The following is a 25,124-nucleotide window of genomic DNA, read 5'->3' as shown; positions in this document are numbered from 1 at the left end:
AGTGGCCTGTGAAATGGACATTTCTTTCTGATTATTAAAAAGCAGAATTCAACCAGGGAAGATCATTAGATTTTTCAATCTTTTATTTTCCTCCATTTTTTACATGGATTGTTGTTAACTACAAGTTCATCATGGTGGTTGTGGGAACATGGCTCGATTCAGCCAAACATCCAGATTTCCTTCTCCAACTATCTGTATACACATATTAGCCAAAGCATCTTTTTTTCTTTAAAAAAAAATTCTCTGTTTCTCACAATGACATTTAAAATAACTCTCCTATCTAACCAGCATTCTTGGCTTGTTTGTTTATACAAAATGAAATGATCCAGAGACTACAGCTGACATTATGGGTTGGTTTTTTCCTGTTTTTTTTTAATTGTTCTTTACAAACATCTAAAAACTACACCACGGCACAAAGTTTTTGTCAGTTGGTTTTGCGCACAGACAGAGCTACATATGGTTTGTGTCTTGGTTTTGTTCAGAAGCCCACCTACACCAGAACACGGGAGGGGAACTAAACCCAGGGAGGCTTGAGGTCTGGAAGCAGCAGGGAGGGCGCGATTTCATCGGGTAAGGTTTGCTCAGCAAGATGGGGGGGGGGTCCGTTTCCCCACCCTACAAGAAAATGTGGCTTTTTGCATTTGGAGAGGTTTGAGGCTTGGAAGAGGAAGAAGAAAAGACACCCAGCTGCTCTTCCCAATAAAGAAGGAACCACCATCGTTGCTGCAGGGAGTGAAAGGAACTGGGGCCATCCTCCCTAGTGGTCCCACCAATTAGGAGGGGAGGGGGAAAGGGATGGGGTGCAAGGGGGGAAGTCTCTTTTTGGTACAAGATGGCAAAATGCACAAGACTCAGAATCCTGTAACTAGCCAGCCTTTGAAAGACAGAATGGGTCCCAGGCTAGGGAAGAGCCGGGGGGGGAAGGGGGGGCTCCCGCCTTGCAGCATCAGGCTACATAAAATCCCTTCATTTGGTCCAAGATCTGCCTGCCGCTCGGGCACTCAGCTGCTTCGCTTGGGAGCGGCATTTTCTGCTCTTTTGGGCTATTCGTGGCAAATGCAAGAAAACGTTTCTGCTTAACTCCTCCCAAGTTGTGCTTGGATGCCCCAGTTCAGGCGGAAGAAGGAAGGAAGCAAGTTCTGGCTCTGGCCACCTTCTTTTCTTTCAGGAACTAAACAGCTGAGGGAGGTTTCCCTCCCCACTGAGGTGACTCACCCACAGCCAGGAGAGGCCAAGGGGGTCCTGGATCAGCCCAGAAGGTGGGAGGGGCCACCTCTTGAAAAGCACCAATGCAAGAAAAAAAGAACACGCTGCAAGTTAAAACACTCCTTATAAAACCCTTTTCCCAAGAAAAAGTTGTGCTGCGGGGGGGTGGGGGTGTGTGTGCATGCCCACCAGGCTTTGAGGGAAGCTACGCCTCCAATTCAAACGCCAGCAGAGCCCGAAATGCATCTGCTTGTGTGCTTGTACTATGTGGATCCCTGCTTCTATCCCTCATTGTTAGCTGTGGGAGTTGTAGTCTTACTTCACTGGACAAGTAGAAGTCATATTCACATATACACAGACTTGTGGAAACCATGATCTAGAAGCAGGAAAGGAGATTGCAGAAGACAAAGTTTTGTGTTACGTTTGCTAACGCCTAGCTTGTAAAATGCCACCCACCTCCCATGGCTTGGCCTCCCCACCTTCACGTCTACCTCGGCACCGTGGGAGAAAGGATTGTGAGGAGAACTCAAAGAGCAGGTGAGCTTGCGGAAGAAAACCCAAGCGAAGACAGATTTCCCACTGAAATGGTACAACAAGACAGTCACAGTGTCTACAACGCTAAATCTCCCCCGGGTGGGGGCGGGGGCGTGGGGGCAGAAGAGTGCCGAGGGGCTCGCTCTCATTGCAGCACCTGCCCCCGGGTCTCCGGCAGCTTCAGGGCTAGGGAGCTGCCCACGGCCAGCGCCGCTGATGCCAGCAAAATGGGCACGGCTTTTGTGATGCCCACAAACGACGTGAAGATGCTGATGCCCAAAACCGCCGCCAGCTTGCAAAGAGCGTTGAGGAACCCAAACGCGGTAGTCCTGGAAGCAGGGAGGGGGAGGCCATGAGGAGGAGGAGGAAGAGGAAGAAGGGATAGTGGAAGGCTTTTGTGGGGGCAGAGCTTTCCCTGGGTCTCCCCATCCCTTTTGATTCCAGGGGCCAGGAGGGATCACCCTCCAGTTAAGAGTAAAGCCACCAGGAGCCTATCAGTGGCAGAAGCACAGAAGGTGCCCGAAGGAGCAGGCCCCTCCCCGAACAGGCTCACAGGGGCAGTTAGAAGGGGCCCCGGGCACCAGTGGTGGGTCTCAAAATTTTTTACTACTGGTTCTGTGGGTGTGGCTTGGTGGGCGTGGCATGGCATGGCAAGGGAAGGTTACTGCAAAATCCCCATTTCCTCCTGATCAGCTGGGATTCGGGAGGCAGAGAATAGATGGGGGCGGGGCCAGTCAGAGATGGTATTTACCAGTTCTCTGAACTACTCAAAACTGGTCAGAAACCCACCTCTGCTGGACAACCATATTGGGCAGAAAGCCACAGGCATTTTTGCCAACCCTTCTGTACGACACACCCACCGACACCCAGTGTAGGTGAGACCCATTCCCCAGCTCTTCTGTCTGCTCCCCCCCCCCCCACACCTTCTAGAGGGCATGTCGGGGGAGCCTCACCTTCTGTCCGAGGGGTACAGCTCCACTGTGAGGACATCCAGGGCATTCCACGAGGCAATGCTGACCCCGCCAAACAAGCAGAGGAGGGCAATCATGGCTGACTCGCTGTTGCCGAAGGACAAAAAGAAGCAGCTGACGCAAGACATGACACTCGACCCGGCTGTGTTGGTCGGAGGAGGCAGGGCGGCAGAGTAGAGAAGAAGGAGGAGGAGGAGGAGGAGGAGGAGGAGGAGGAGGAGGAGGAGGAGAAGCATTAGCTCACCAAGGTCTCTTTCTAGACCTCATCGTGAAAAACGGGCAGGCCCAGAAACCTTTTTGTCTCCACCGTGAAGTCCTGGCCAGATCAGGAATCCCCGTGGCTGGTTTCAAAGCCCGACCCGGACAGATCCTGTTGGGCCGCCTGACACCCACAGGCAGAGCTCAAAAGGAGTCCAGCGCCACTCCGGATCCTAAAGCAGCCCGCCACATGACTGACCGGTTGGCCCCTTGACAGCCGGTCCCAGAGCTGAAAAGGGGCCACCCACCTCACTCGGCCCCCAGGACCACCTGCTGAGAGGGAGGGCTGATACCCCCCCCAAGCATTTGCCAAAAGGGAGGCCCCTCACCCAACATGCGAAGACGCCCGATCTTGTCCATCAGGAGCGCAGAGACGATGTTGCCCGGCAGCACAGCCAGGGTGCCCAGGAAGCTGACAAAGTAGATCATGTAAGCGTTGTTGTCGTCACTGAAATCCAGCTGGCACCCTTCTTTGTTGTGCAGGAAGGTGCTGTTGATGATCCGACTGTCGATGAACTTGTACTCAAAGAGGTCTGGGGGTGGGCGAGAGGCCTGGGCTTAGGCCCATTCCCTAAAGAAACCCGGCAGATTCCGCCCCCTAATGGCCAGATCCCAAATCCTCCCCGCCTCCCCCATCTGCTCAAGCCAGCCCTTGGCCCACCCAGGAACCCATCTGCGAGTGCCCGTCCGAGATCTCTCAGGACCCCCCCCCCTTTTTTTTATTGAATTTGTATACCGCCCTACTCCCGAAGGACTCAGGGCGGTGAACAGCCATAGAATAAGCCATATAAATACAAAATTTAAAATAGATTAAAACGAATTAAAATAATTTGGCTGAACAAATTAAAAAACCCCAATAATTTAAAACCAGATTTAAAATTTCCATTTAAAAAGGGGAAAGACTTAGGTCAGGCCGGCTTGATGAAATAGGAAGGTCTTGAGGGCGCGACGGAAGGTACGCAGATCCGGGATCCTCCGTATCTCCGGGGGGAGCTCGTTCCAGATAGTAGGTGCCCCCACAGAGAAGGCTCTCCCCCTGGGGGCCGCCAGTCGACATTGTTTGGCCGACGGCACCCGGAGGAGCCCCTCTCTATGGGAGCGTACTGGTCGGTGGGAGGCTATTGGTGATAGCAGGTGGTCCCGTAAATAACCTTTCTGGATTGCTTGCAGGCTTCTGCCAACAGCTCTCCCCTCGCCGGTGAGCACACCTGCCTATGTCTTTCCATGCTGGGAGACTCTTCTGAGCCACCTTTTCCTCTGTCTCAGGGGTGAAATGTTCCCGGTTTGGACCGGCTTGCCCGATCCAGTAGTGATCATGGCAGGTGGTTTGGCGAACCGGTAGTGATCGCAGCATGAGGCTCCGCCCGGCCGCCCAATTGTCGTTACTTCCTGGTTTTAACCAGGAAGTAATGTGTTTTGTACCCTCTGCACATGCGCAGAAGGTTTTGCTTTTTTGGTTTCAAAAGTAAAAAAAAAGGCTGACAATCACAGCTGAGCTGCGCGATTGTCAGAGCCTTTTTTTTCTTTTAAAAGCGGTTTTTTTACAACCTATTTGGGCGAACAGATTGTAAAAAAATGTTTTTAAAAGTAAAAAAAACGATTGCGCACCCCAGCTGATCACCCCCTCCCCGTGTGCGCTGTTCTACTTATCCCATGCCTCCTTTTGGTGTGTGCTGCGTGCACGCACGTGTGCACCTTGCATTTGGTGCGTGGTGTGCACTATGCATGTGTGCACGCAGTGCGTGTTTGGCATGCAGTGCGCATTTGGTGTGCAGCACGTATGCGCAGCCAGCGAACCGGTAGTCAACCGGTTCAGATTTCACAACTGCTCTGTCTTCAGTAGGGTCAGATAAGCAGCAGCAGAGCAGAGGCTGTGACTTCACAGGGGATGTGAGGTTGAGGTAGCAGCAGCAGCAGCAGCAACAAAGAGTTTGAGCCGCTCTTTGTGGAAGCCCAGCTGAGGCAGGAGGGATGACAGAGGCTTCCCGAGGACCCCCACCGGGAGCAGCTCTGGGCCCCCTCAGACACATTACCTGTGTTGTAGAAGACGGTGGCCAGAAAAGTGCAGTTCTTGAAGAAAGTATTGCTTGATGTAACATCCTCAAAGTAGCACTCTTCAAACAAAGAGTCAATGAAGGAGACCGACTTCATCTTCAGGCCAATAAACCTGTTCCAGGGTGGGGGGGTGAGGAGGTTGAGGATCCACTGGTTAATTCACACCTGCTACTAAGCCCTAATGTGGCTTCCTCTGATGTGGCATGATGTGTGTTTCTACCTGTTACAAAAATGCGCCTGAAAAGCATCTCTGCTTTTGGAGACTTTGCAGCGTGGTAGCCCAGCCCTTTCCTTGCCTGGGAAAAGACTGGGCAGCCCAGAGATGGTGCGGCTGAAAGAAGCATCCAGCTCTGATGCTGGGCCCTCAGCCTCACCTCTGCACTGACGGAGCCTGCGCTGACCTGGGGGTGTGGAATGGGGGGCAGCCTCTGAAGCAGACCTACTTGTCATTGAAGTACTCCCCCCGGCGATGGATCTGGTTCTCCAGGGTGAAGTTGAAGGTGATGTGTCTGAATGTCTCGTTGTTAAAGACCTTTGTGCGGGAGGCATATTCCACATTCTGGAGGTGTTTAATCATGTCTGGGAACCAGACGGTCAGGCCGTAGTAGCTGCCCGGTAGCCAAAGCCAGTGGAGGAGAAGGTGGGGGAAAAGAAAGAACCAGAAAAGTTTGGGGGACCCTCAATTGGAGAGAAGGGTTGGTTTTCCAAAACACCCCTTCTTCCCAAGTGGGAAGTGACACCCGGGCCGTTGGGGCAACAACTCGCAGAATCCCTCGCTGGGCAAGAACCTTGGTGGGGTAATGAGGCAGTGGGTCCAGGCAGCCTCCCTAAGTCCGGCTGCCCAACCCTCAGCTCCACCTGCTGGGACGTTTGTCCTCCCGAGTCCAACTGAGGGAAATGCTGGGAGCGAAGACCCACGGCCCGAAGGTGGCCTCAGTCTGGGTCACGCGCTGCTCCCCAGTGATGCCGCTGGTGGGCGAGAGGGATGGGAGGTTTGCTCTTTACTCCTTAAAGGCTTAATGTTACCCTTGGCATCCCCGCATAGATTGGAGGCCTAGATTCTCTTTGCCATTCAATTTTTCATTACAGGAGCAGTGGACACTGCCAATGGGCTCAGGGTGGGCTTGTGAAAAGCATCTCTGCTTTTGGAGACTTTGCAGCGTGGTAGCCCAGCCCCTTCCTTGCCTGGGAAAAGACTGGGCAGCCCAGAGATGGTGCGGCTCAAAGAAGCATCCAGCTCTGATGCTGGGCCCTCAGCCTCACCTCTGCACTGGCGGAGCCTGCGCTGACCTGGGGGTGTGGAATGGTTTTAGGCAAGGGGAGACGGGATAATGGCTTTTCCATTATCAGCCCAGCTCAGAGAGGTTTGGGCCTGTCTTGTGTTTCAGAGAAGGGATCGGTGTATCTCCCACCCTTAGAGGCAGATCTATGGATCCAGCATCAGGTTACCTGACTCTCCCCCAGGGTGACTCACCTGAAGGACATGGTGAACCAGACGGCCATCATCATTAACGTGACCCGGCGATACTCGGGAGCAAAGCACTGGTGAAAATTTGCCCAGACCTGTGGAAAGCGAGGGGACCAGCTTGAAGCTTCCTGGTCTGGGACGCAGCAAGGGGCACGAGGGACTTGGCCGGCTTCTCCGGCAGCTCCTTTAGGAGGTTGCTGTCCTGAAAGCCTTTTGTGGAGGCCACGGTCGAATTGCAGCCTCCCCCAGCTGGTTTGGTTGCCCAGCACGGCTCCCACCAAGGGAACAAAAACACAGCCATCCCAGAAACCCTCCCGGAACTGACCTGCTGAGAAAGATTCAGGAAGCGGACCATCCAGCGCCGGTACCAGGTCCCTGTGTCCGACTGGATCTCGACCAATTCATCCTCCTGCTTGATTGTCTTGATGTGGGTCACCTGCCAATGGAAGGTGGCAAAGGACAGGTGAGGACCTCGAAAATCATCCAGAGCTTCCCTTGCCAAGAGAGCAGCAGGGACGCTGACAGACGCAAAGAGCCCTGGGGGGGGGGGGGAGGAGGAAGGCCTCCTACCGAGAAGACCCGTTCAGGGTGGCCTTTTGCCCTCATGTTGGTGTCGTGGACCTGCTTCAGAACCATCCAGGCCTCGTCATGCTTGCCGTTCTGGAAAGACAGAAACAGGGAGGCACCCAGCATCTTGCTTCCTGAGGGTCTCCCTCTGCCCCCTCCGAGAGGAGCATCCCCCCCCTCGGAGGCTGAGCCCTTGGACCCTTCCTGCATCAGCTGCTGGGGAAAGCAGAGTCGGCCCAGCTCTGGCCCTGTGGGCATCCAGTAGCTCTTTCCGCCCCTACAAAGGTGGCACTGGGGTCTTCTTACCTCCAGGAAGAAGCGGGGGCTCTCTGGCATGCTGGTGAGGGCCCCAATAGCAAAGACCGAGGGAAAGGCGCAGACCAAGACAAAGACGCGCCAGCTGTGGAACTGGTAGGCGGATCCCATTTGGAAGCTCCACCCTGTGTGATGGGGGGGGAGTGATGGAGAGGAGGGCTTTACAAAAACGGAATGTCCTCTTCACTGCTATGAACAGCCTCCCACCCCCCCCAAATCCAACCTCCGCAAAAGGCTGCCGTAGCTCCTCACCTGAGCCATGCAGGCCTACGGGCTGCCATCAGGAGCAACAACGGCCAAACCCTGGTCCCCACCCCCACCCCCCGAGGCCGAGGCCGGCATCCCTGGCAGACTGCTTCAGATTGGGAGGAAGGGACAAACGCTCCTGCTAGCTGCCCAACTCTGGGCGATGAGTGGGACAACAACCGAGGACCAATTTCTGTGGGCCCAGAGGAAATGTGGGCCTGGAAAGCCAGTCAGCCAGCCAGCCAGGGGCCAGCAGCCCAGCTGAAAAAGGCTCAGCCCCACTTGGTCTCCTTTGGTCATCCTGATCCTTTCTCCCCCCCCCCCCCCGGTCCTCCATGACTCACCGTAATGGGGGATGATGGCCCAGGCCATGGCAGAGGCGTAGATGCCGCCAATCATCCAGAACATGCAGAGCCAGCTGAGGTGCTCACCACGCTTCTCCTGGGCCAGGAACTCCGAGTAGTAGGAGAAAACGATGGGGATGGAACCCCCAATGCTGGGAGGGGAGGGGAGAGAGTGGTTTCAGAAGCGGGATGGGGAGGACCGACCTGGAGGCCAGTCACATTTGGCTGCCTTTGCAAACCTTGGGCCCTGCCAGCCCCAGGCCTCTCTTCTGGCCCTGGCTGCCCTTGAACACACGGCTCTGTTTGTCTGGTGTTGGATGCCCAGTCCACCCTTCCCCTGGAAAGCCAGCCCTGGCTCAGGATGGGGAGGAAGACGGGTTGTGCCAGGCGAAAGCCCCCAGGGCCCCCTTACCCCACGCCAGAGAGCAGCCGGCAGAAGAGGAACGTGCCATAGCCCTGCACGAAGGAGGAGAAGAAGGCAAAGACACTGTTGACCGAGAGCGACATCAGCAGGCACTGCCTGCGCCCCAACCGGTCTGCCAGGCCGCCCCACAGGAAGGCCCCCACCATCATTCCCAGGTAGACAATCAGGCCTGCAGGAGAGAGACAGCGGGAGGAAGGGGGGGAGGAGGAGGAGGAAGAAGAGTTACAGCGGAGGAGCCATGTCCTGGAGGGAGCTTGGCAACCCTCTGTTTATTCTTGGGAAAAGGGTTGGCCTGGCAGTCAGATAGGGTCTGGCTCTATGGGGAGGGTGGGGGCAATCTTGCATTAACACCGACCCTGCTGGCGTCCCAGGCTGAGGGCCAGGAGGGGACGGTGCCCTGTGGCTTCCAGAGCAAGCTGGGTGCGTGGGGATTCTTTCCACCTGCTGGCAGTCCAGAGTTAACCTCTCCAACACCGACCAATTGTGCCCCCTTCTGGATACCCGGCTGCCTTGGCCTGGGCTCTGGCAGCATCTCCGTTGCCATGAGACAAGAAGGGGGGGCTGTGGACCTTTCCGGTGGCTCCCTCTCGCCCTGGTGGAGAGGTGCCCCTGCCCCTCCGTGGCTTCACCCACACTTTTCAGGCAGGAACTGGAGGTGGGGGACTGGCTTTTAGAGCTCTCAAACCGCTGACTGAATGGCCCAGTCTTGAACCACAGTATTGGAGACCAGGGGCTAGGAGAGGAGAAACCCCCTCCCCGCCTGAGCTCCTTGATGGGCTATTCGCATTTCATTGGAGCCGGCACCCATCAAGGAGCCACCATGTGGTCCCGGATAGATCTTGCTCTGCTTATTGGGTCAATGCGCACCCCGGGCAGCCAATCCCGTCCTTTGCTGTGGCCTCAGTGCCCACCTCCTCCAACCATCCTGGGTGACGGAGAGTCCCGGAGAGGAAAGCTGCCCAACGCCTTTGGAAGGCAGCCTCATCGGTGGCTGATTTTATTAGACCAACAACAGAGGAAAAGTGCCCGGCGCACTCGCAAGGCCCAAACCAGAAGGAAGCGGAGCTTTGCTTCCCCACTTCCTGAGTGACCTTTCCCCACCAGAAGTGGGGAGGAAGGCCGGCTTTGCCGCACTGCGGTGGTGTCGCATGGAAATCTGGCCCCACAATTGCCTCCAAAGCCGCCACCCCCCCTTGACTTCTTACCCCCTAGCCCCCTCCACCCAGCATCGCTCTTCCTTTCTGGGGAATTTAATTTTGCCTGCGCTCTTCCCTCCCTGTCTGCCCCCACCTGGCCTCCTTGCAGCGCCCCAAAGCAGCAAGGAGATAAGCTGGGGAGGGGGCTGGTCTCTCTGCAGAGAGCCGCTAAAATGGAGAAGGGGAAGATGAGTCACCCGGCAGGCAGTGCTGGAGCCTTTGTCAGCAACAACAGCTGCTGCTGCTGGTCCCCAACTGAGTCACAGAACTGCCAGGGAGCCACTGTTCCTGCAGCAGCCGAGGGACTGCTCCATTCCTTTCAGGAGGTGATGCCCCCGTACTTGGGGTCACCGCCTGGGGGAGAGTTGCTGCCCTTTTTAGTGCCTTCTTTTTTAAAATGGACACAGAAACACCTCTTTGGCCCACAGGGTACTTCAACAGAGAGATGTTAGGAAATGGACAATACTAAGCAGAGCAGAACCTGCTGGGTCAGGCCAAGGGACCCTCCAACACAGAGCTCTGGTGGGAGCTCAGCTAGCTGGGTGGGTAGACCCTGATCTCCTTGATCTCGGCCTGTGTGTGGAGAACAGCCATTTCCTCCATGAATGTACTTAACTTCTTTTTTCAAAACTATCCAGTGGCCCTAATGGCATGGTTTAGCAAAATTAAGGAATCCCTGCATAGTGAGACCTAGCGTTTCAGGGAAAGATGAAAACTTACAGCATTGTCCTCCCTGCTATGCTAGTTTTCCATGTGCATGGAATTTGTCTCCTTACGGTATATTCAACATAAAGTATTCATACAATCCCAAAGTCCAAAGTGGTGTTATAAATTGCAAACACAATAGCTCTGCTTTATGGAATCTCAGCTCTGCTCCTCCAGACACATACGCACCGAGTAGTCAAACCTTTGCACAACCATCAACTATGCTCTCAATCTGTCTGATCCCATAAAGATTGTACTGGTGGCAAGAGAGCACTATACAACCTGAAAGTTTGCTACGAATACTTTCTGCTGCCAGAAAATTAGCAGTGCCAACTCCACAACTCATTCCACATGAACTGGTACGACTTACTTCAGGGTGCAAATTTCTTGCTGTAAATTATTACGCCTCATCCCTAAACTGCAAAGTCCATGCAAATATTCCTTAACTGGGAATTATTCTTGGTGAAAGTATATGTGGCTAAAGATAAACCTTTTATCAAGTTTCAGCTTGCAATAAAAAACACCACCTATTTCCCGTCTCAACTCTACCAGAGAGCACCGTCTCTTTTTCATAATGCTCTGTGAAACTCTAGGACTCGGGGGGCGGGGGGGGGAATGGGAAAGTCAACCATGCTCATCTATTGCTTCTGAAATAAAAAACTGAATCTACACCCCAAAACACGACTGGGCCAGCCCCCTTCCCCCTTCTCAGGTCATGCCTTCTTTGCCAGATTACCCCGAGAGGCCAAAGCTTTCAAGACAGAGATCTGTGAATCCCTCATTAAATCACGACCTTCCTGGGGACTTACCCAGCATGCCTTTATTGGAGTCTGACAAGCACATGTCTTTCTCAGCACTGGGGAGGACAAAGCCGACCACAAAAATCTCCACTCCATCAGCCATGAGAGCCAGTCCGAGCACAAAGTAGAGCGTCCACTGGAATTTCCCATGTCCACACTCTTGTAGAATTAGCTCATACTGCTGGGAAAGCTCCTCCTTCTCCTTCTTCTTCTCCCCTTCCAGGTCACTGAAGTCTCTGAACTCACCGGCTACCTCCGGGCCAGCTGTCAGCCGGTCTCCACCTTTCAGGGAATCATTCCGCGGGATTCCCTGGTACTCCCCCTCATAGATCTCATCGTCTTCATCATGGCCTTCCGTAGCATCGCTGGAGGCCCCTTCATCGTCAACCGAGGGCTCCCCACGGTAGTATCCATCTTGGGGCTGATAGTCGTCATCGTCCTCTTCCTCAAAGCGAGTGTAGGAGCGCTTGGTGTACTCGTCTTGCATGCGCTCCACCCCCTTGCCCACCTTCTTGGTTGCGTGCTTCTTCACCTCCTTGGCGATGTCTTTTGCACCACGGATAAAGGCGGTCCGGTCTCTAAAGCCTTCGTCCATGGCTCCCACCAGCCCTTTGGGCCTTGAAATGAAAGGAGGAGGAGGAGGAGGAGGAAGGTGCTGGGGACTCTGTGTGTGTGTGTGTGTGTGTGTGTGTGTGTGTGTGTGTGCGCTGTATTCAGCTTTTGGCAAAGGTTCCCCCCCCCGAGGACCAGCTCTTCAAGGGTGGGGACCCATCTGCCTGAGCCCTGGCTTCTGCTTCAGAGGAGGCGGCAGTGCCTGCCACGGGGAGCGAGGCAGGGGGTGCTCCACTGGGCTGACTGGCAGCGGCCCTGCAAAGGAAGGAAAGGGAGGGGTTGGTAAAAGGAGACAGAAGGTCAGGTAGAAGCCCAGTGGCTCAAGTCAGCTCAGATGACCAAAGGGACCAGATGGGCAGAAGGTGCCTCACTCAGCCCTGGGAAGTTGGGAGGGCAAAGGGGAAATCTTCTTTGAAAATGGTGCCAAGAAAACAGCAGAGGTTTCTCCAGGTGCTGCCAGGAATCAAGAGTGATTTGAAGGCACACATTTAAATAAAATAAAATAAAATAAGATTATTTACCAAAACGTTCTACCTGTAAATGAGTACTTTAATTTCAACCATAATAACACAAGGGCTATCAATAGATTTAAACTCAATGCAATTCGCTCTAATCTTAATTGTAGGAAATATGACTTCTGCAATAGAGTAGTAAATGTCTGGAACACTCTACCTGATCCTGTTGTTAGTGTCTCTAATCCCCATACCTTTCACCGTAAACTGTCTACCGTGGACCTTTCATGATTCTTAAGAGGTCCCTAAGGGGGGGCGTGCATAAGCACACCAGCATGACTTCCTTCCCTGTCCTAGTGTTCCCAATTTTATGTAATCATTCTATGTGGTTATGGCTATGTTTTGCTAATTTATATCCTTTTTTTTTTGTGCCAATTTTTTTCATGTGTCCATGTCTATAATGTTACCTGTTTCCTTGTACTTGTTGACAAATAAAATAAAATAAAATAAAATTGTCAAGTATTTGCAAGCCATTGGCACATGTGTCATATAGACGCCAGTGGAGGCAGAGAGTGTCTCCACCCCTATGTGGAAAGGAGAGGCTTACCCTGAGTATAAAACCCCCTCCAACCTTTTCCACCTTGCTCTCTCGCTCGCTCTCTCCATCTCTCTCTTTTCATGTTTGTTCCTCATGAGACTTGATCTCTGTTGTACATAGTTAATATGATTTATTATATGAATAAATACATTTAAGACATTTATTTATGCATCTGCCTCTGAACTCTTCTACGCTCCTGGGTGTTTCTACAATCCCAATTCCACAAAAATATAAAATAAAATAAAATATAATATAATATAATATAATATAAAATAAAATAAAATAAAATAAAATAAAATAAAATAAAATAATAAAATAAAATAAAATAAAATAAAATAATAAAATAAAATAAAATAAAATAAAATAAAAAATAATAATAAAATAAAATAAAATAAAAAAAATAATAAAATAAAATAAAATAAAATAATAAAATAAAATAATAAAATAAAATAAAATATAAAATAATAAAATAAAATATAAAATAATAAAATAAAATAATAAAATAAAATAAAATGCACAGATTGAAACGCTTGTTCAACACAGGTAATTGAGGTTGGGAAATTCCTCTCCCTGCCGTTCTCAAATGAACCCCATGTCCTTCCCTTTCCAATCCCAGACAACAAAACTCAATGAAACTCAGACTCAAAGGGCCTTGGAATGGTCCAAGCTGGTGCCCTCTATCCCCACAACCCCCCCCCCATACACACACACCTGGGAGGACAGAGCCACTTCTTGCTCGGGGAGTGGGGGGAGGCTTTGGAAGAGCAGAAGGATCAAAAAGGGGTTTGAGTGGAAGAAGAAAAAACTCTCTCTCTGCCAAATGTTCTCTTCTCCCAGCAGGCTATTTTTAATCTCTGGTGGCAGAAATGGCTCTGGAAGTAGGAGAGAGACCGGCTGAGAACCAGGAGGCGAGAGGTGGTTCTCCAAGGCTCTCATCTCTGCCAAACCCAGGAATCCTCTTCCTAATTTGTAGGGCTGGGAGAGCAAGCAAGCCTGGCTTATTTTGCCTCACTTTCTTATCTTTCCAGCCCTGATTTTTTATTTGCTTCTGCATTAGTTTGGGATTGAAGAAAACAACAATGCACTTCCCCACTGGAATGCAATCTCTTGCCCCAACGTTATGGCATTGCCACTTCAAAGGGGAACACGGGGCCTTCTTCACTGGATCCCAGATTATGCAGCTGCACCCAGCAAGGTGCCCGAGAGACTCCAGGACCCGGCATGAGCTAGCGGGGTGGTGGTGGTCTGTGGGGTCTGGGTGCCAGGGTGAAGGTCAAATCTGTCCTCAACACACACCTCAGAACCCCTCTTCTTTCACAAGGACCACCTGTGGGGAAAAGCACTGAAGCACCAATGCAACCTGCCTTCTACGGCACACGCCATAAGGCCCCCAGTGAGGCCAGTCTTCCGCATCTTGCCACCCTCCAAACCTGCCGGACTACAACTCCCATCCCCATCAGGTCGGCCTGTGTCAGGACTTGCTGCTGGGTTGTGAGGCATCTCAGCCGCCTCTAATGTCTGTGCGGGAGGCTGTAACTCACATTCATCATAGGGGGCAAAGGGGATCACCTGTGGCCGCTTCCACCCTACCTTGAAAGCAGCCAAGGTGTACCCGCAGCCTCGGGAGAAGCCCCGGCTGTGCCTCCTTCTCAGCCGATCAAAGGGAAGGGAACCGTCTCCCTCCAGCCACAGCTCGCGCTTTGGTTCCCTAAAGGCCCACGATTTCCGCCAGATTTTGGGTTCCCTGCAGTTTGACCGAAAGGGTCGGAAACGAAATCGGGCATTTGCATAGCTCCACCCCTCCAGCTGAACAGCTCCCCCCCCCCCAGATGAGCAGATTTTTCCAAAAGGGGGAAAGGGAGGAACCATTTCTTTCAATGCCGCCCCCCCCCACCGCCCCCCTCCCCCTTCCAGTATCATGCCGGGGCTTATTTTAACGAATAGGCGCATTCTGAGCTTGTACAGAGCGCTGTTGCCTACACGACGCAGGCCGGGTTCCAGGGGCCGCTCCTAAGCGAAGAGGAAACGGTTGCTCGGCCTTGCGCGGGGCTCAGGATCCCTCTCCTCGTTCGCGCAACCTGAAGCCCGCGGACCCGGGCAAGGTCACCTCCCGTCCCGGCATTTTCGCGGCCTCCTTCAAATGTTCGCCCCCAACATTGATCCAAACACACATTTTATGCGAGGACGGAACTCTGTTGTACTAACTGGCAGGGAAGGAACACCCCCCTCCCCCGCGAAAATGCAGACCTAGAGCTGGGGAAACCGCGCCCGCGTTCCTCGCCGGCAGCCCCGGCAATGGGCCTCCCGCTTCAGCCCGGCCAAAGAGAAGACCCTCGTCGCCAGCCCAGCCACAGCCGCTCGCAAGCCCGAGCGATCCGACCCGACAGCTGCCTCACCAGCCTGGCGGGGACCCTTTGCTGGCTCGAAAACCCGCTAATTTAGCCCATTCAATCTATTTAAATACGCAGAGACGCCGTGGTACGTCTCGGGTCCCATGATTCCGAAGGGGGATAGCGCCGGCTGTGAGCGATGGGGAGCGTAGTCCAGTTGATTGTGGGCTGCGGTTCTTTTGGGGCGAGAAAACGGGGAAATGTGGGACTCCCAAGCCCCTCTTCTCCTTCCCAGTGGCTTCCCCTTCGACGCCCTCCTTTGGGGGGGAGGGCTCGAAGACCAGAAAGACGCTTCTTTCATAACCATCACCTCCCCCCTCCCCCTCCGCGCGCAAGAACCTATTTTTAATTTGCAGCACCGACGGAACCCATCAGTTCCTCGGCGCTGGCTGCTCCACAGAGACCACGGGCTTCGTGCGCTTTGGACTGGGGAGGGCGATATGGGAGCCCGCGTGCCCCCCTCCCAATTATTCAATCGCCTAAAAAAAAATCCTGGCTACATGGTGATGATGATGAGCGAAAGGTGAAGAGCACCAACCCCCTTCCCTGGCTCGCCCCCCGCCCCGGCCTCCAAGGTCATTTGCTCTCCCGCTTTCTTCCTCTCTGCAGCCCCGGCCGTGGCGGAGCATCGCCTCAGGGACCGTCCCGCAATCCTGCACCAGCCAAGGCCGGACCGCTCCCGGCCGGCAAAGCGAGCCCGCAGGGGAAGGGGCTCCAAGATGCGGGAAAAGCCGCACGCGGGCGGGGGAAGGCCAAGATTTGCCAGGACAAAATGGCTACACGAAGGGGGAAACGGCGCTGGCATCCCCCTGGCCGGCCTGCACGCCCCCAGCCCTGCCTTTGGCTCACCTGGCTCCCGCGGTACTCGGCCCGTTCGCAGCCAGGCAAGCGCTCGCTTCCCCTGCCGCCGCCGCCGCCGCCGCCGCACGCTACTGCTGCTGCAACCGCCAGAGAGACGCAGGGGGAGCAGCGGCGGCGGAGGAGCCAGAGCGCTAAGACTGCTGCGCCCCTCCAGTCACGGGAGAGTCCATTGTGGCACGGAGGGGAAGGGGACGGGGACGACAGCCCGCCCGGGAGACGAGCGGGCCGGAGCAAGACGGGGCTCCGCGAGGTCCCGCTTTCCTCGCATCCCAGCTGATCCCCTTTCAGCACTGCGCACTGAGAGGGAAAGCCGTCCGAGGAACGCAAAAGAGACGCCTTACCAAGTCCCCGCTTTTGCTATTTCTTCTTTTGCGCTTGTTCCAAGCAGGCTTATCAAAAAACCAGCCGCCAGGCGAGTGGCTGGTGGACGGAACCGAGTCACCCTAGCAAGCCTGGAACAGCAGCGATGTTCTCCCCTGCGGGGATCTCCCCCCCCCCCTCTGTAGCGACCTTCTTTTTCTTTACATCACCAGTTTCTGGCCAAAGAAAAAAACCCTCTCCCCCCAAATAAGCCAATGGCCCACTGGTTTCTGGGCACTGTAACCCCAATCCAGCAGTGTAGAAGGGCTTTCACAGGTCATGCTCCCTTCCCTTAGCCTGGGTGCCTTCAAAGGGCCTCCTGCTGCAGAAATGCCTGAGTGTACCTGGCCTTGTATAGAGCAGGTCACAGATCCCAGCTCAGACCGGCACCTTGGATAATGGTGCCAGGAGAGAGCCAAGACTGGCTGAGGGTCTTGGAGGAGTCCTGGTTGGAGGTGCTCAGATAGCAACACTCTGGGAGAGCAGGGCCTTTTATATCCAGCAGGTGCTAGGTGTCTTGCTGCCCAGAAGTGAAGTGCAGCTTAGTGGAAGAGAGATGCCCCAAGATGGGGCGGGGCAGTGGGGGGGGAGAGGAGAGGAGTTAGCTAAAGGTCAGAAGCCAGGAGAAAGAAGGATGATGTCCTTTGGCTTTTAATTCCTTTTATATCATTCCCAAACTGCAGTAAAAGGAACACCAGCCCTGCACTTCCAGAGATTCCAGGATGCCAGCCATCTGAAGCCTTGCATTTTTTATCTAGGACAGTGCTTGTCCCTTTTCTCTTTCGGAGGCCCCCTTTACCTTCCAAGGCATCACTGGCCCAGGCCCAACACAAGAAGTGTGAATTGCCACACAATCCACCCTCTGGGCCGCCCAGGAGGTCCTGACCAGATGCTCCCCAGTCCCACATCTTGGCCTGCTCATCTCCCACCCCTTGGGAGCCCCAGAGGGCCTCCTTGCAAGGCAGCAGAGCCCGCTTCACTCATCTTCCAGGACAAACCTAATCCACACACAAAGTATTGTTCAGAGCCCATCTGAAGATCCAGAAGCTGCCACTTTGCTCCCCCAGGGATCCCTCTGCGCCTGCTGCCCAAATGAGCTGCCAGGTACGTGTGCTGCTGGTGGGCACACCAAATGCTCTTAGAAATGGGTTCAGCGTGCACTGCAGTTTGTGCCAGAGATGTGACCTCTAGTGGCGGCAAGATTCTAACCATTGTGTGCTTGGCTTGGCTTTGTTTTTCGAGATGTGGCTCACGAGCGAAGAGGAATTTGCAGGATGTTATTCAATGTTAGTTTGGGTATTTAAGAAACATTCTCCCAGTTAAACTAAAGACAAAGGTTTATTACTGCAGCTGATCAGGCTCCTTTAGCACACTGGGTTGAAACAGACAAGCTTCCTCAAGTTACTCTGAGCCTCAGACCATCCCTTTATCTTTCAGGCCAGGAAGCTTAAGAAAAGGAAGGTGAACTATTCAGAAAACTGCCCCTTGGAAATGTTTTTCACAGAGGTCCAAGTCCATTTCTCACATCAACTGTCTTCTTGTATCCAATTTACAATCATTCATTCCCAATAAATGCTATTAGAACATGTGATTTTCATTTTAAAAAAATAATTTTTACTACTGTATATTAGCAGGGCGCTCCTTTGACATTTTCCAAAAGTATGTCAGTTCTTTGTAAAAAAAAAAACAACACCCTGAAATTTAGGGATCCTGCAAAAAACAGAACACGCTCTGGTCTCACTCCCCGAGACACGCCAACCAGGGATTAAAATATGTGCTGCGAGTTTTATCTGCTTGGAAAGGGATGTGTAGAGAGCACAAAGAGACAGCTTTTAAGTCTGAACGCAGCACTGTTGTGAAGTGTTGAATTTTCCTTAACAGGATATTTTTTAACATTCAGAATGTGGGATAATTATCAGTTCTTTGCCTGTGATCACACCAACTATGTGGAAACCAGGAAGCTTCATAGATTTTACACCGTTCTTTCTGGGCACGCGAGAGGAACCCACCACTGTCCTTCTGCTCCAACCCAACAGGCCACTTCCATCCCATTCTTACTCTCAGGTAGGAGGGTCTTCTGCATCTTGTCAACTAGGTCAATCCCTGTTATTTTTGTATCAACAGCTTTATCTGTCTCTGTGGGGGAGAAATTCAGACTTGAGTTTGGCATCTTGGTTAAGGCCTTCTGGAAGGTGGCCTATGGTTGGGTTCAAGCTCCTTGCAGAGGGCATGTCACTCTGCAAACTGACCCGGGGCACACAGGATCTAGTTGTAAGAATGGGTTGTTTTGCACAGGTTCCCTCCTCCCACAGTCAGCGGTCATAAAGGGAAAGACAACCCTATATACTCCTGCCCAAACTAACACCATGTTTAAGCATTGCATGAACTTTTACTATAAAAAATAGCAAGAGGCACAGGCTGTTTTCTGGGAATGCAGGCAGGTGGCATGCCAGGTGTAGACAGAGGAATTCCCAGGTATGGCATCTCACTGATACGCTGGTTTCTCACCCATCTTATTTTGTGCACAACTGTAAAAGGTTTACAAGCCAGTCCCTTGCCATGGCAGAATGTAGCGCACCTACTTACTGTTAAAATATTCATCCATATAATAAAGCTTGTGATGATCACCCTGGCCCATACCAATTTGCAAATAGGGGTAATAGATCAACTGACGATGGTATGTCTCTTGTTGTTCATACTGTATTGAATAACTTGGAACAGGGGACATATGCGAGGCTGTTATTTGTGGATTATAGCTCTGCTTTTAACACCATTTTACCCAACAGGTTGTTTTTTAATATGTCCAATTTGGGTATAAATCAGAGGATTTGTTTGTGGATAAGGGATTTTCTGACAGGTAGGCCGCAGTCAGTAAGGATGGGATCTCACCATTCCTCTACTTTGATACTAAGCACAGGAGCCCCCCAGGGTTATGTGCTAAGCCCCTTTCTTTATTCCTTGTATACACGACTGCACCCCATTGTATAACACCAATGCAATTATTAAATTTGTGGATGACCACAACAGTGGTGGGACTCATTAATAAGAACAATGAGTCTGCTTACAGGAAGGAGTACAAGGGCTGGCATTGTGGTGTAATGAAAATAATCTCACACTTAACACCATAAAAGCTAATATTATAATTGACTTCAGTAGGAAGAGAAATGTATATCTACCATTGTACATAAATGGTGAGGTGGAGAGGGTGGGTAGTTTTAAATTTCTAGGCATTTATATCTCGGAGGACCTCTCATGGACTATGAATGCTAACATGCTTGTGAAGAAGGCACAGAAGAGGCTGTACTTCCTGAGAATGCTCAGGAAGATAAATCTATCTCAGCATCTACTTCTGTCCTAATATCGCAGCACCATTGAGTGTCCTGACATACGGCATTCTTGCATGGTATGGGAGCAGCTCTGTAGCAGACAAAAAAGCTCTAGAGAATCATTAAAACTGCCCAGAATATCATCGGACTCCAGCTATCAGCCCTGGACGACATCTTCGAATCTCGCTGTTTGAGAAAGTTGCATAACATTCTCAGAGACTCTTCCCATCCAGCTTACAATCTTTTTGGACTGTTGCCTTCTGGCAGAAGATACAGAACAATTAAAACTCGGACCACACATTTTCTGAATAGTTTTTATCCCAGAGCTATGATTGCACTCAACAATGAACTAAAGGGCCACCATCAGTGAACTGTTGGACAGTATTACTTGGTCTGTTGTGTGGATGTTTGGGTGGTTTAGGGGTGGATTGTGGTGGGTGGGAGTGTGTTTGGGGATTGTTATGTATGTTGGACCTGGTCTTTGAGTGTTAAGTGAATTTCGTTGTATGCGTATACTGTGTATACACGTACAATGACAATAAAGTTATTTATTTCAGCTCCTTTCTTGAAATCTCTCATGGCCACTGTGCCTGGAGGGCATTTACATCCGGGTACCAAGCAACACCCCCTCCCCCAAGTTCAACATTCAACAAGGTAATAGCAGCAAAGTAATCTTATAGCTGGAAGGGTCTGACACTTGGAAAGCCCAACCTGTCCTACTAAATTGGATGCTGAGTGACTCTCCCTATCCAATACACTTACCTCCCTGCTGGAAGGAGCAGATCCCCTTCCAAACTCTGTGAGGGCAGCAGGACCACAGACAAAGTCATTACAGAAAACCTTCTCATTTTTTATTTCAAAACAGCAGTTTTTCAGTTGGATTTCACAAACAGGATCATTAAAAAAGGGAAAAGTGAAAAACCAGCTTTAATTTAAGGGAACACAGGTAATAATCAGGATGTGCAAACCCTCAATGCTGCCAAAGACATGACCATGTTTTTCATCACTAAAGAGGGAGATGCTGCTTGCTGGAATGTTTGTCTCCCCCCCCTCCCCCCCAAAAAACAAAAAAAAAGAAAAAAAAAAAGAAAAAAGAAAACCAAACAAAAAAAGGGAGATGCACAGGAGGCGGCTGTTTTTTCAGGCAGGCTGGTGACCTATTGTGGCCTAGGGGGGGAGAGGCCCCCGCATAGGTCCCCGTGGAGGCACCATGGGCCGTTGAGCAGGACGAGGTGGCAGAGGGATGCGCTGGTAGCTGTAGGGAGGGGGGCGAGGGGGGCCATTGTATCCATGGGGTGGCATCAAGGGAGGCGGTCCACGCATCCCATGAGGTGGCATGGGACCAGGATGACCTGAAGAAAGAAAACATGTGGGCATTAGATGGCACATAGAAGATTCCCAAGGTCACATCAAGCTGTGAGGGTAAGTTGCTTCAGGCAGAAAGTGAGTCAGAGCTATTGCATTGTTGGGGGGATTTGAGAAAAACTGCTTGCGTTTTCCTTCACACCCCTTAGGGCTTTATGGCACTAAGCCAGAAGAGAAGAGAAGAAAAAGAGTACCCCAGACCTTGGTTTCCACTTACCCATTGGTGATCCAAAGTGAGGTCCCCTGGGTGGCATACCCATGGGGGGCGGCCCAGGATGGGGCATGCCTGGAGGTGGGCGTGGAGGTGGCTGACCCCCTGCCCCTGGGGGTCCAGGGTGATGTGGGCCCATCCCGGGCATTCCATGATGGACCTGCATTTGAGGCATCCCTAGGAAGGCAAAAAAAGGCAGGGATTTCTCATTCACTCATTCACATTGTTCCAAAGACATAGATTGGCAGTTTGTATCAGGAAGACCTCACTCACATTGTACAGCTGGTTTACAGGGACCACAGCTGGACCCCGCTGTTCCCAAACTCTCCCACAGCCCCCAGTACTGAGATTCCTTACAGTGACGAAGGCAGAGCCGGTGTTCTGCTAAGAAGAAAGTTGTCCAAATCACAGAACGTACCTGGATGCATCCCACCAGGAGGGAAAGGATGTGGGTGTGGAGGATGCGCCCCTCCGGGGGCTCCTGTGGAAGGAGGTCCTGGGGCACCAGCCCCTGGTGGCATGGGTGGAGGTGGCATAGCTGGAGGCAATCCTGGTGGCAAAGCTCCCGGAGGGGGCACTGGTGGAGGAAATGATCCAGGCGGGGGGATGCCTATAATGGAAAATCACAGAACACCCTGAAATACTGGAGAAAGCACCCAACAAACCCCTGGTTGCATCACTCGTTAACATTTTCAGAAATTAAGAAAAAACGATTTTCTTAATTGTTTTTTTCTGGCGTGAAAAAACAATTGTCGGAAGCTACCAGCCCCAGCACTGGTGTACCTGGAGGAGTAACCCCTGGTCCCAAGGTGGTAACCACTGGCGTGGGCACCGAGGGTGGGGGTGGAGCATCTGCAAAGAGTTGATGTGGCCGGTCGGCCTGGGAGAGGGGGTTCTGCGCAGCGAGGAGGCGCTCAGCCGCTGAGCCATGCCTTTCCCCCTTAGAATCCTTCTTGAAGGCATAGGAGACGGTTATGGGGCGGTTGCAGAGGTACTGTCCGTTCATCGCCTCTATGGCAGCATCTGATGCATCAAAGCTGGCAAAATTGATGAAGGCGTAACCCTTGGAGTTTCCCGTGTCTGGGTCACGCATGATCTTTGGAGTCTGCAGGATGACCCCGAAGGCGCTAAATGTGTCATACAGCAGCTTCTCATCAATCTCCGGATCCAGATTGCCAATGAAGATGTTGGCACCCACATCCAGGTTCTTGTTGTGGGCCGAGGCCTTATTGACCCGGATGGGCTTCCCGTAGAGTTTGATCATGTTCATGATCTTGATGGCGTAGTCCGCGTCCTCCTCGCTGAGAAATTCCACGAAGCCATAACCTGAAAGGACACAACCCGGAGAGGGCAGGTGATTCCGCTGTGCATCGGTGCCCTCGCTTGCCCCAACAGCGCATGGCCCCATGGCCAAGCAAGCCTCACTGGGCTGCCCAAGAAGCCGCCCGCTGCCCGCTTACCTTGGTGCTGGCCCGTGACGCGGTCTTTGGGCATGTGGGTGTTGACCACGGGGCCCGCCTGGAGGAAGAGCTCCCACAGGAGCGGCTCGCTGACCTTCTCGTCCAGGCCGCCCACGTAGACGGTGGCATCTGGGGGGCGAGACGGCGGTCAGGTGGCGGCGCCAGCCCACCCTCCGACCCACGCCCCTGCGGACCCTTTCGGAGGATGGTGCCTGGGGCCCAGCCCGCGACTCCGCCAGGCGTCTCGCGCGGGCCTGAGGAGCGGCCGCCCCGCGCCACCCCGAGCCCGGCGCCGTTACCTTGGTTCCGTTCCGAGATGGGGCCCGCCGCCATCTTGATCCGGGCGCTTCCCGGCTTTCATTCGCATTTCCGATCCTAGCCGGAAATTACGTTAAACGTGGCCGCCGAGGCCATCTTGTTCCTGGGCGGACGCTCGGACGCCTCGCCGTGGTAGGCAGTTGGCTGTAAGGGTTACCGGGCAACTCGCGCGCATAATCATCTCCTCGCGGAAGTCAGATTAAAAAATAATGAAGTGCCCGCCACTATATCACAACAACGCGTCTTCTGCGTACGTGCGTCATTTCGACAGCAATAACGTGGCATAAAACCAGAACTTCCGGGGTCCACCAGTCATGCTACTTCCGCCCAGAAGAGGGAAACTGCATCTGGCCAATCAGTGCGAGCCTATCCCAAACCCCTCCTCTTCGTCCTTTCCCGCTTTTTTCTTTCGCCAGGCAGGCGCAGTAGCGACTCACGCGCTCAGCTTTTTTTTTCTTGTTGTTTTTTTGTTCGTTCGCGCGCCAATTCCTGAGGGGAAAATCGTTGCCTTTTAAAAGAAGGCAGAAAAAGAGAAAAAAAATTGAGTAACTAAGTTTTGTGGGAGCCTCTGCTCCAAATAGAATGGCAGCCATTGGCGCCTCTGTCTCTTCTAGCCAGGCCGTGTTTGGGCTCGCGAGGTGCTCGAGACTCAGCAAGGGTAGGAATAAGCCAGGGACTGGGAATGATGGGTCCTGTGGTCTTACCGCCGTCGTCTCGGCCTCCTCGGGATTGTCAGGCAGGGAAGAAAATGCAAAGTAATTGCTTCCCCGCACATTGAAGTTTGGATAGAGTAGGAGATGCTTCTGAGCATAGGCAGAGTGTGGCTGAGAGAATGGCCTGGCTGAGCAAAGGGAAGGAAGGTCTGGACCCCCCTCAGGGAACGGGGTAGAGATTTAAATCGGAATTTTCAGGCAAACATGTCTAGGAGGGGCAGGTGGCCTATCTGCTTCGTGCTAAATCGGCAGAGAGTTTTATTTAGACCCCAAATACTCCTATGGCAGGCCTTTATATAGATAGTAACCCTTTACTTTTTTTTTCCAGCTCAATGTGTTTGTACAATACCAGTCTGGCCAAGGAAAAGCCACTGGCAGAGGGGATGAAGACTGTGCAGTTGCTTCAAAAGCTGGTTAAGAAAGGCAACTTCAGGCAGCAAACGTGATTTAGCCCAAGGTGGGTGAAACAAGCTTTGCTCTTTCTTTTATTTTTGGTCTAGCTGAGAAGAAAGGCAAAGTAAATAGCAAAAGGTGTATATAGCAGGGGTCACCAACCTTTCGGACCTCAGGGACCACTCAATTCATAATTTTAAATCCCGCGGACCACTAACATGATCTGCCTAATGACCCGCTGGGTGGGTGTGGCTAGGTGGTCATGTGACTGGGTGGGCATGGCCAACTTGATGTCACTCGTGTGGAGCGGTGCCTTGCTGGCCTCAACTCGCCCCTCTCCTCCCAGCCCCTCCTCGCCTCCCCGCCTGGGCTCCCTAGGGCCCCAACAGGAAGCAGTTGTTGGAGCTAAGCAGCCACAAGAAAGAGTTGGCAAAACAGCTCAGTTCAAATTGGATCTGACCGAGAAGGAGGCTCAGTAGAAACACCTCACTGAGGATTATGAGCATAGGCTTTCAAAGAAGAGGGAAAACCTGTGGGAGTGCAAGGCCAGGTACTGGCACCTGGAGGCTCAGTGGGTTGAAATGGTCAGCCAGTTGCAGGCCATGATGCAATCCCACTGGAATGACGCCCTCCAGCTCTTCGCCACCAGCGGTGCTTCCCTCCAGCCTTCGCCCAGAGTCCCACACCAGGAGGCTGAAGCAGACTCCAAGTTGGAATTTCTGCCCCCCCTCCAAAGACCCCGAAGGGGGAGACTCTCTGCAGCAACACAAATGTTCATTGCACGTATCCGGCCCAGGGGCCATAGTTTGAGGACCCCTGATTTAGTGCAATATAAAAAATGCAAATAATTTTTCTGCAGACCACCAAAATTTTCTTGCAGACCACCAGTGGTCCATGGACCACCTGCTGGTGACCGCTGGTATATAGCACACATGCAAACAAATGAAGTGAGTATGAAATAATGGTGTCTCCTATA

At 52.5% G+C, this 25,124-nt stretch overlaps 2 protein-coding genes and 1 long non-coding RNA gene across 6 annotated transcripts in view; 1 reads left to right on the top strand and 2 right to left on the bottom strand.

The window, feature by feature from the left end:
* Positions 1-65: 65 nt before the first annotated feature.
* On the bottom strand, positions 66-16,298 carry SV2A (synaptic vesicle glycoprotein 2A). 3 transcript variants are annotated; one of them, XM_034424964.3, is made up of 13 exons: positions 15,991-16,298; positions 11,099-11,956; positions 8,377-8,557; positions 7,965-8,116; positions 7,366-7,499; positions 7,063-7,152; positions 6,818-6,928; positions 6,499-6,587; positions 5,468-5,632; positions 5,003-5,136; positions 3,299-3,502; positions 2,694-2,853; positions 66-2,069 (listed from the first exon to the last, which is right to left on the bottom strand). In XM_034424964.3, exons 2-13 carry the CDS (start codon positions 11,682-11,684, stop codon positions 1,886-1,888), a joined length of 2,190 nt encoding a protein of 729 aa, XP_034280855.1. In that variant the 5' UTR covers positions 11,685-11,956; positions 15,991-16,298; the 3' UTR covers positions 66-1,885. The 3 variants fall into 3 exon arrangements, with proteins under 3 accessions (XP_034280855.1, XP_087736817.1, XP_034280857.1); XM_087880691.1 differs by lacking the exon at positions 15,991-16,298 and adding an exon at positions 14,999-15,183; XM_034424966.2 differs by lacking the exon at positions 15,991-16,298 and adding an exon at positions 14,342-14,495.
* Positions 16,299-20,517: 4,219 nt separating this feature from the next.
* On the bottom strand, positions 20,518-23,367 carry SF3B4 (splicing factor 3b subunit 4). Its single transcript, XM_034424963.2, has 6 exons — positions 23,024-23,367; positions 22,725-22,853; positions 22,048-22,590; positions 21,683-21,874; positions 21,271-21,441; positions 20,518-21,040 (listed from the first exon to the last, which is right to left on the bottom strand). The coding sequence occupies exons 1-6, from the start codon at positions 23,055-23,057 to the stop codon at positions 20,856-20,858; spliced, it is 1,254 nt and encodes a 417-aa protein (XP_034280854.1). The 5' UTR covers positions 23,058-23,367; the 3' UTR covers positions 20,518-20,855.
* A 66-nt stretch (positions 23,368-23,433) lies between these two features.
* LOC117670078 (uncharacterized) overlaps positions 23,434-25,124 on the top strand; it is a 39,695-nt gene continuing 38,004 nt past the window's right edge. For both annotated transcript variants that reach the window (XR_004592574.3, XR_015730330.1), the window contains exons 1-2: positions 23,434-23,700; positions 24,084-24,212. This is a non-coding gene — a long non-coding RNA (uncharacterized LOC117670078). The remainder of the gene's footprint in view (positions 23,701-24,083; positions 24,213-25,124) is intronic.

Source organism: Pantherophis guttatus, chromosome 18 (genome assembly GCF_059756535.1).
Source record: "Pantherophis guttatus breed Tessera chromosome 18, ASM5975653v1, whole genome shotgun sequence".
NCBI lineage: Eukaryota > Metazoa > Chordata > Lepidosauria > Squamata > Colubridae > Pantherophis > Pantherophis guttatus.
The sequence above is the reverse complement of the archived record's forward strand: the minus strand, read 5'-3'. Positions and strand labels throughout refer to the sequence as shown.

Excerpts from the sequence above, each read along its gene's own strand:
- SV2A (XM_034424964.3), bottom strand. The coding sequence starts at position 11,684 with ATGGACGAAGGCTTTAGAGACCGGACCGCCTTTATCCGTGGTGCAAAA. Across the intron at positions 7,500-7,964 it reads GGCCATCATCCCCCATTACG|GGTGGAGCTTCCAAATGGGA; the intron begins GTGAGTCATGGA and ends CCCATCACACAG. Across the intron at positions 2,070-2,693 it reads CTGTACCCCTCGGACAGAAG|GACTACCGCGTTTGGGTTCC; the intron begins GTGAGGCTCCCC and ends CCCTGCTTCCAG.
- SF3B4 (XM_034424963.2), bottom strand. The coding sequence starts at position 23,057 with ATGGCGGCGGGCCCCATCTCGGAACGGAACCAAG. Across the intron at positions 21,442-21,682 it reads TCCTGGTGGGATGCATCCAG|GGATGCCTCAAATGCAGGTC; the intron begins GTACGTTCTGTG and ends TTGCCTTCCTAG. Across the intron at positions 21,041-21,270 it reads TCACTTTGGATCACCAATGG|GTCATCCTGGTCCCATGCCA; the intron begins GTAAGTGGAAAC and ends TTCTTTCTTCAG.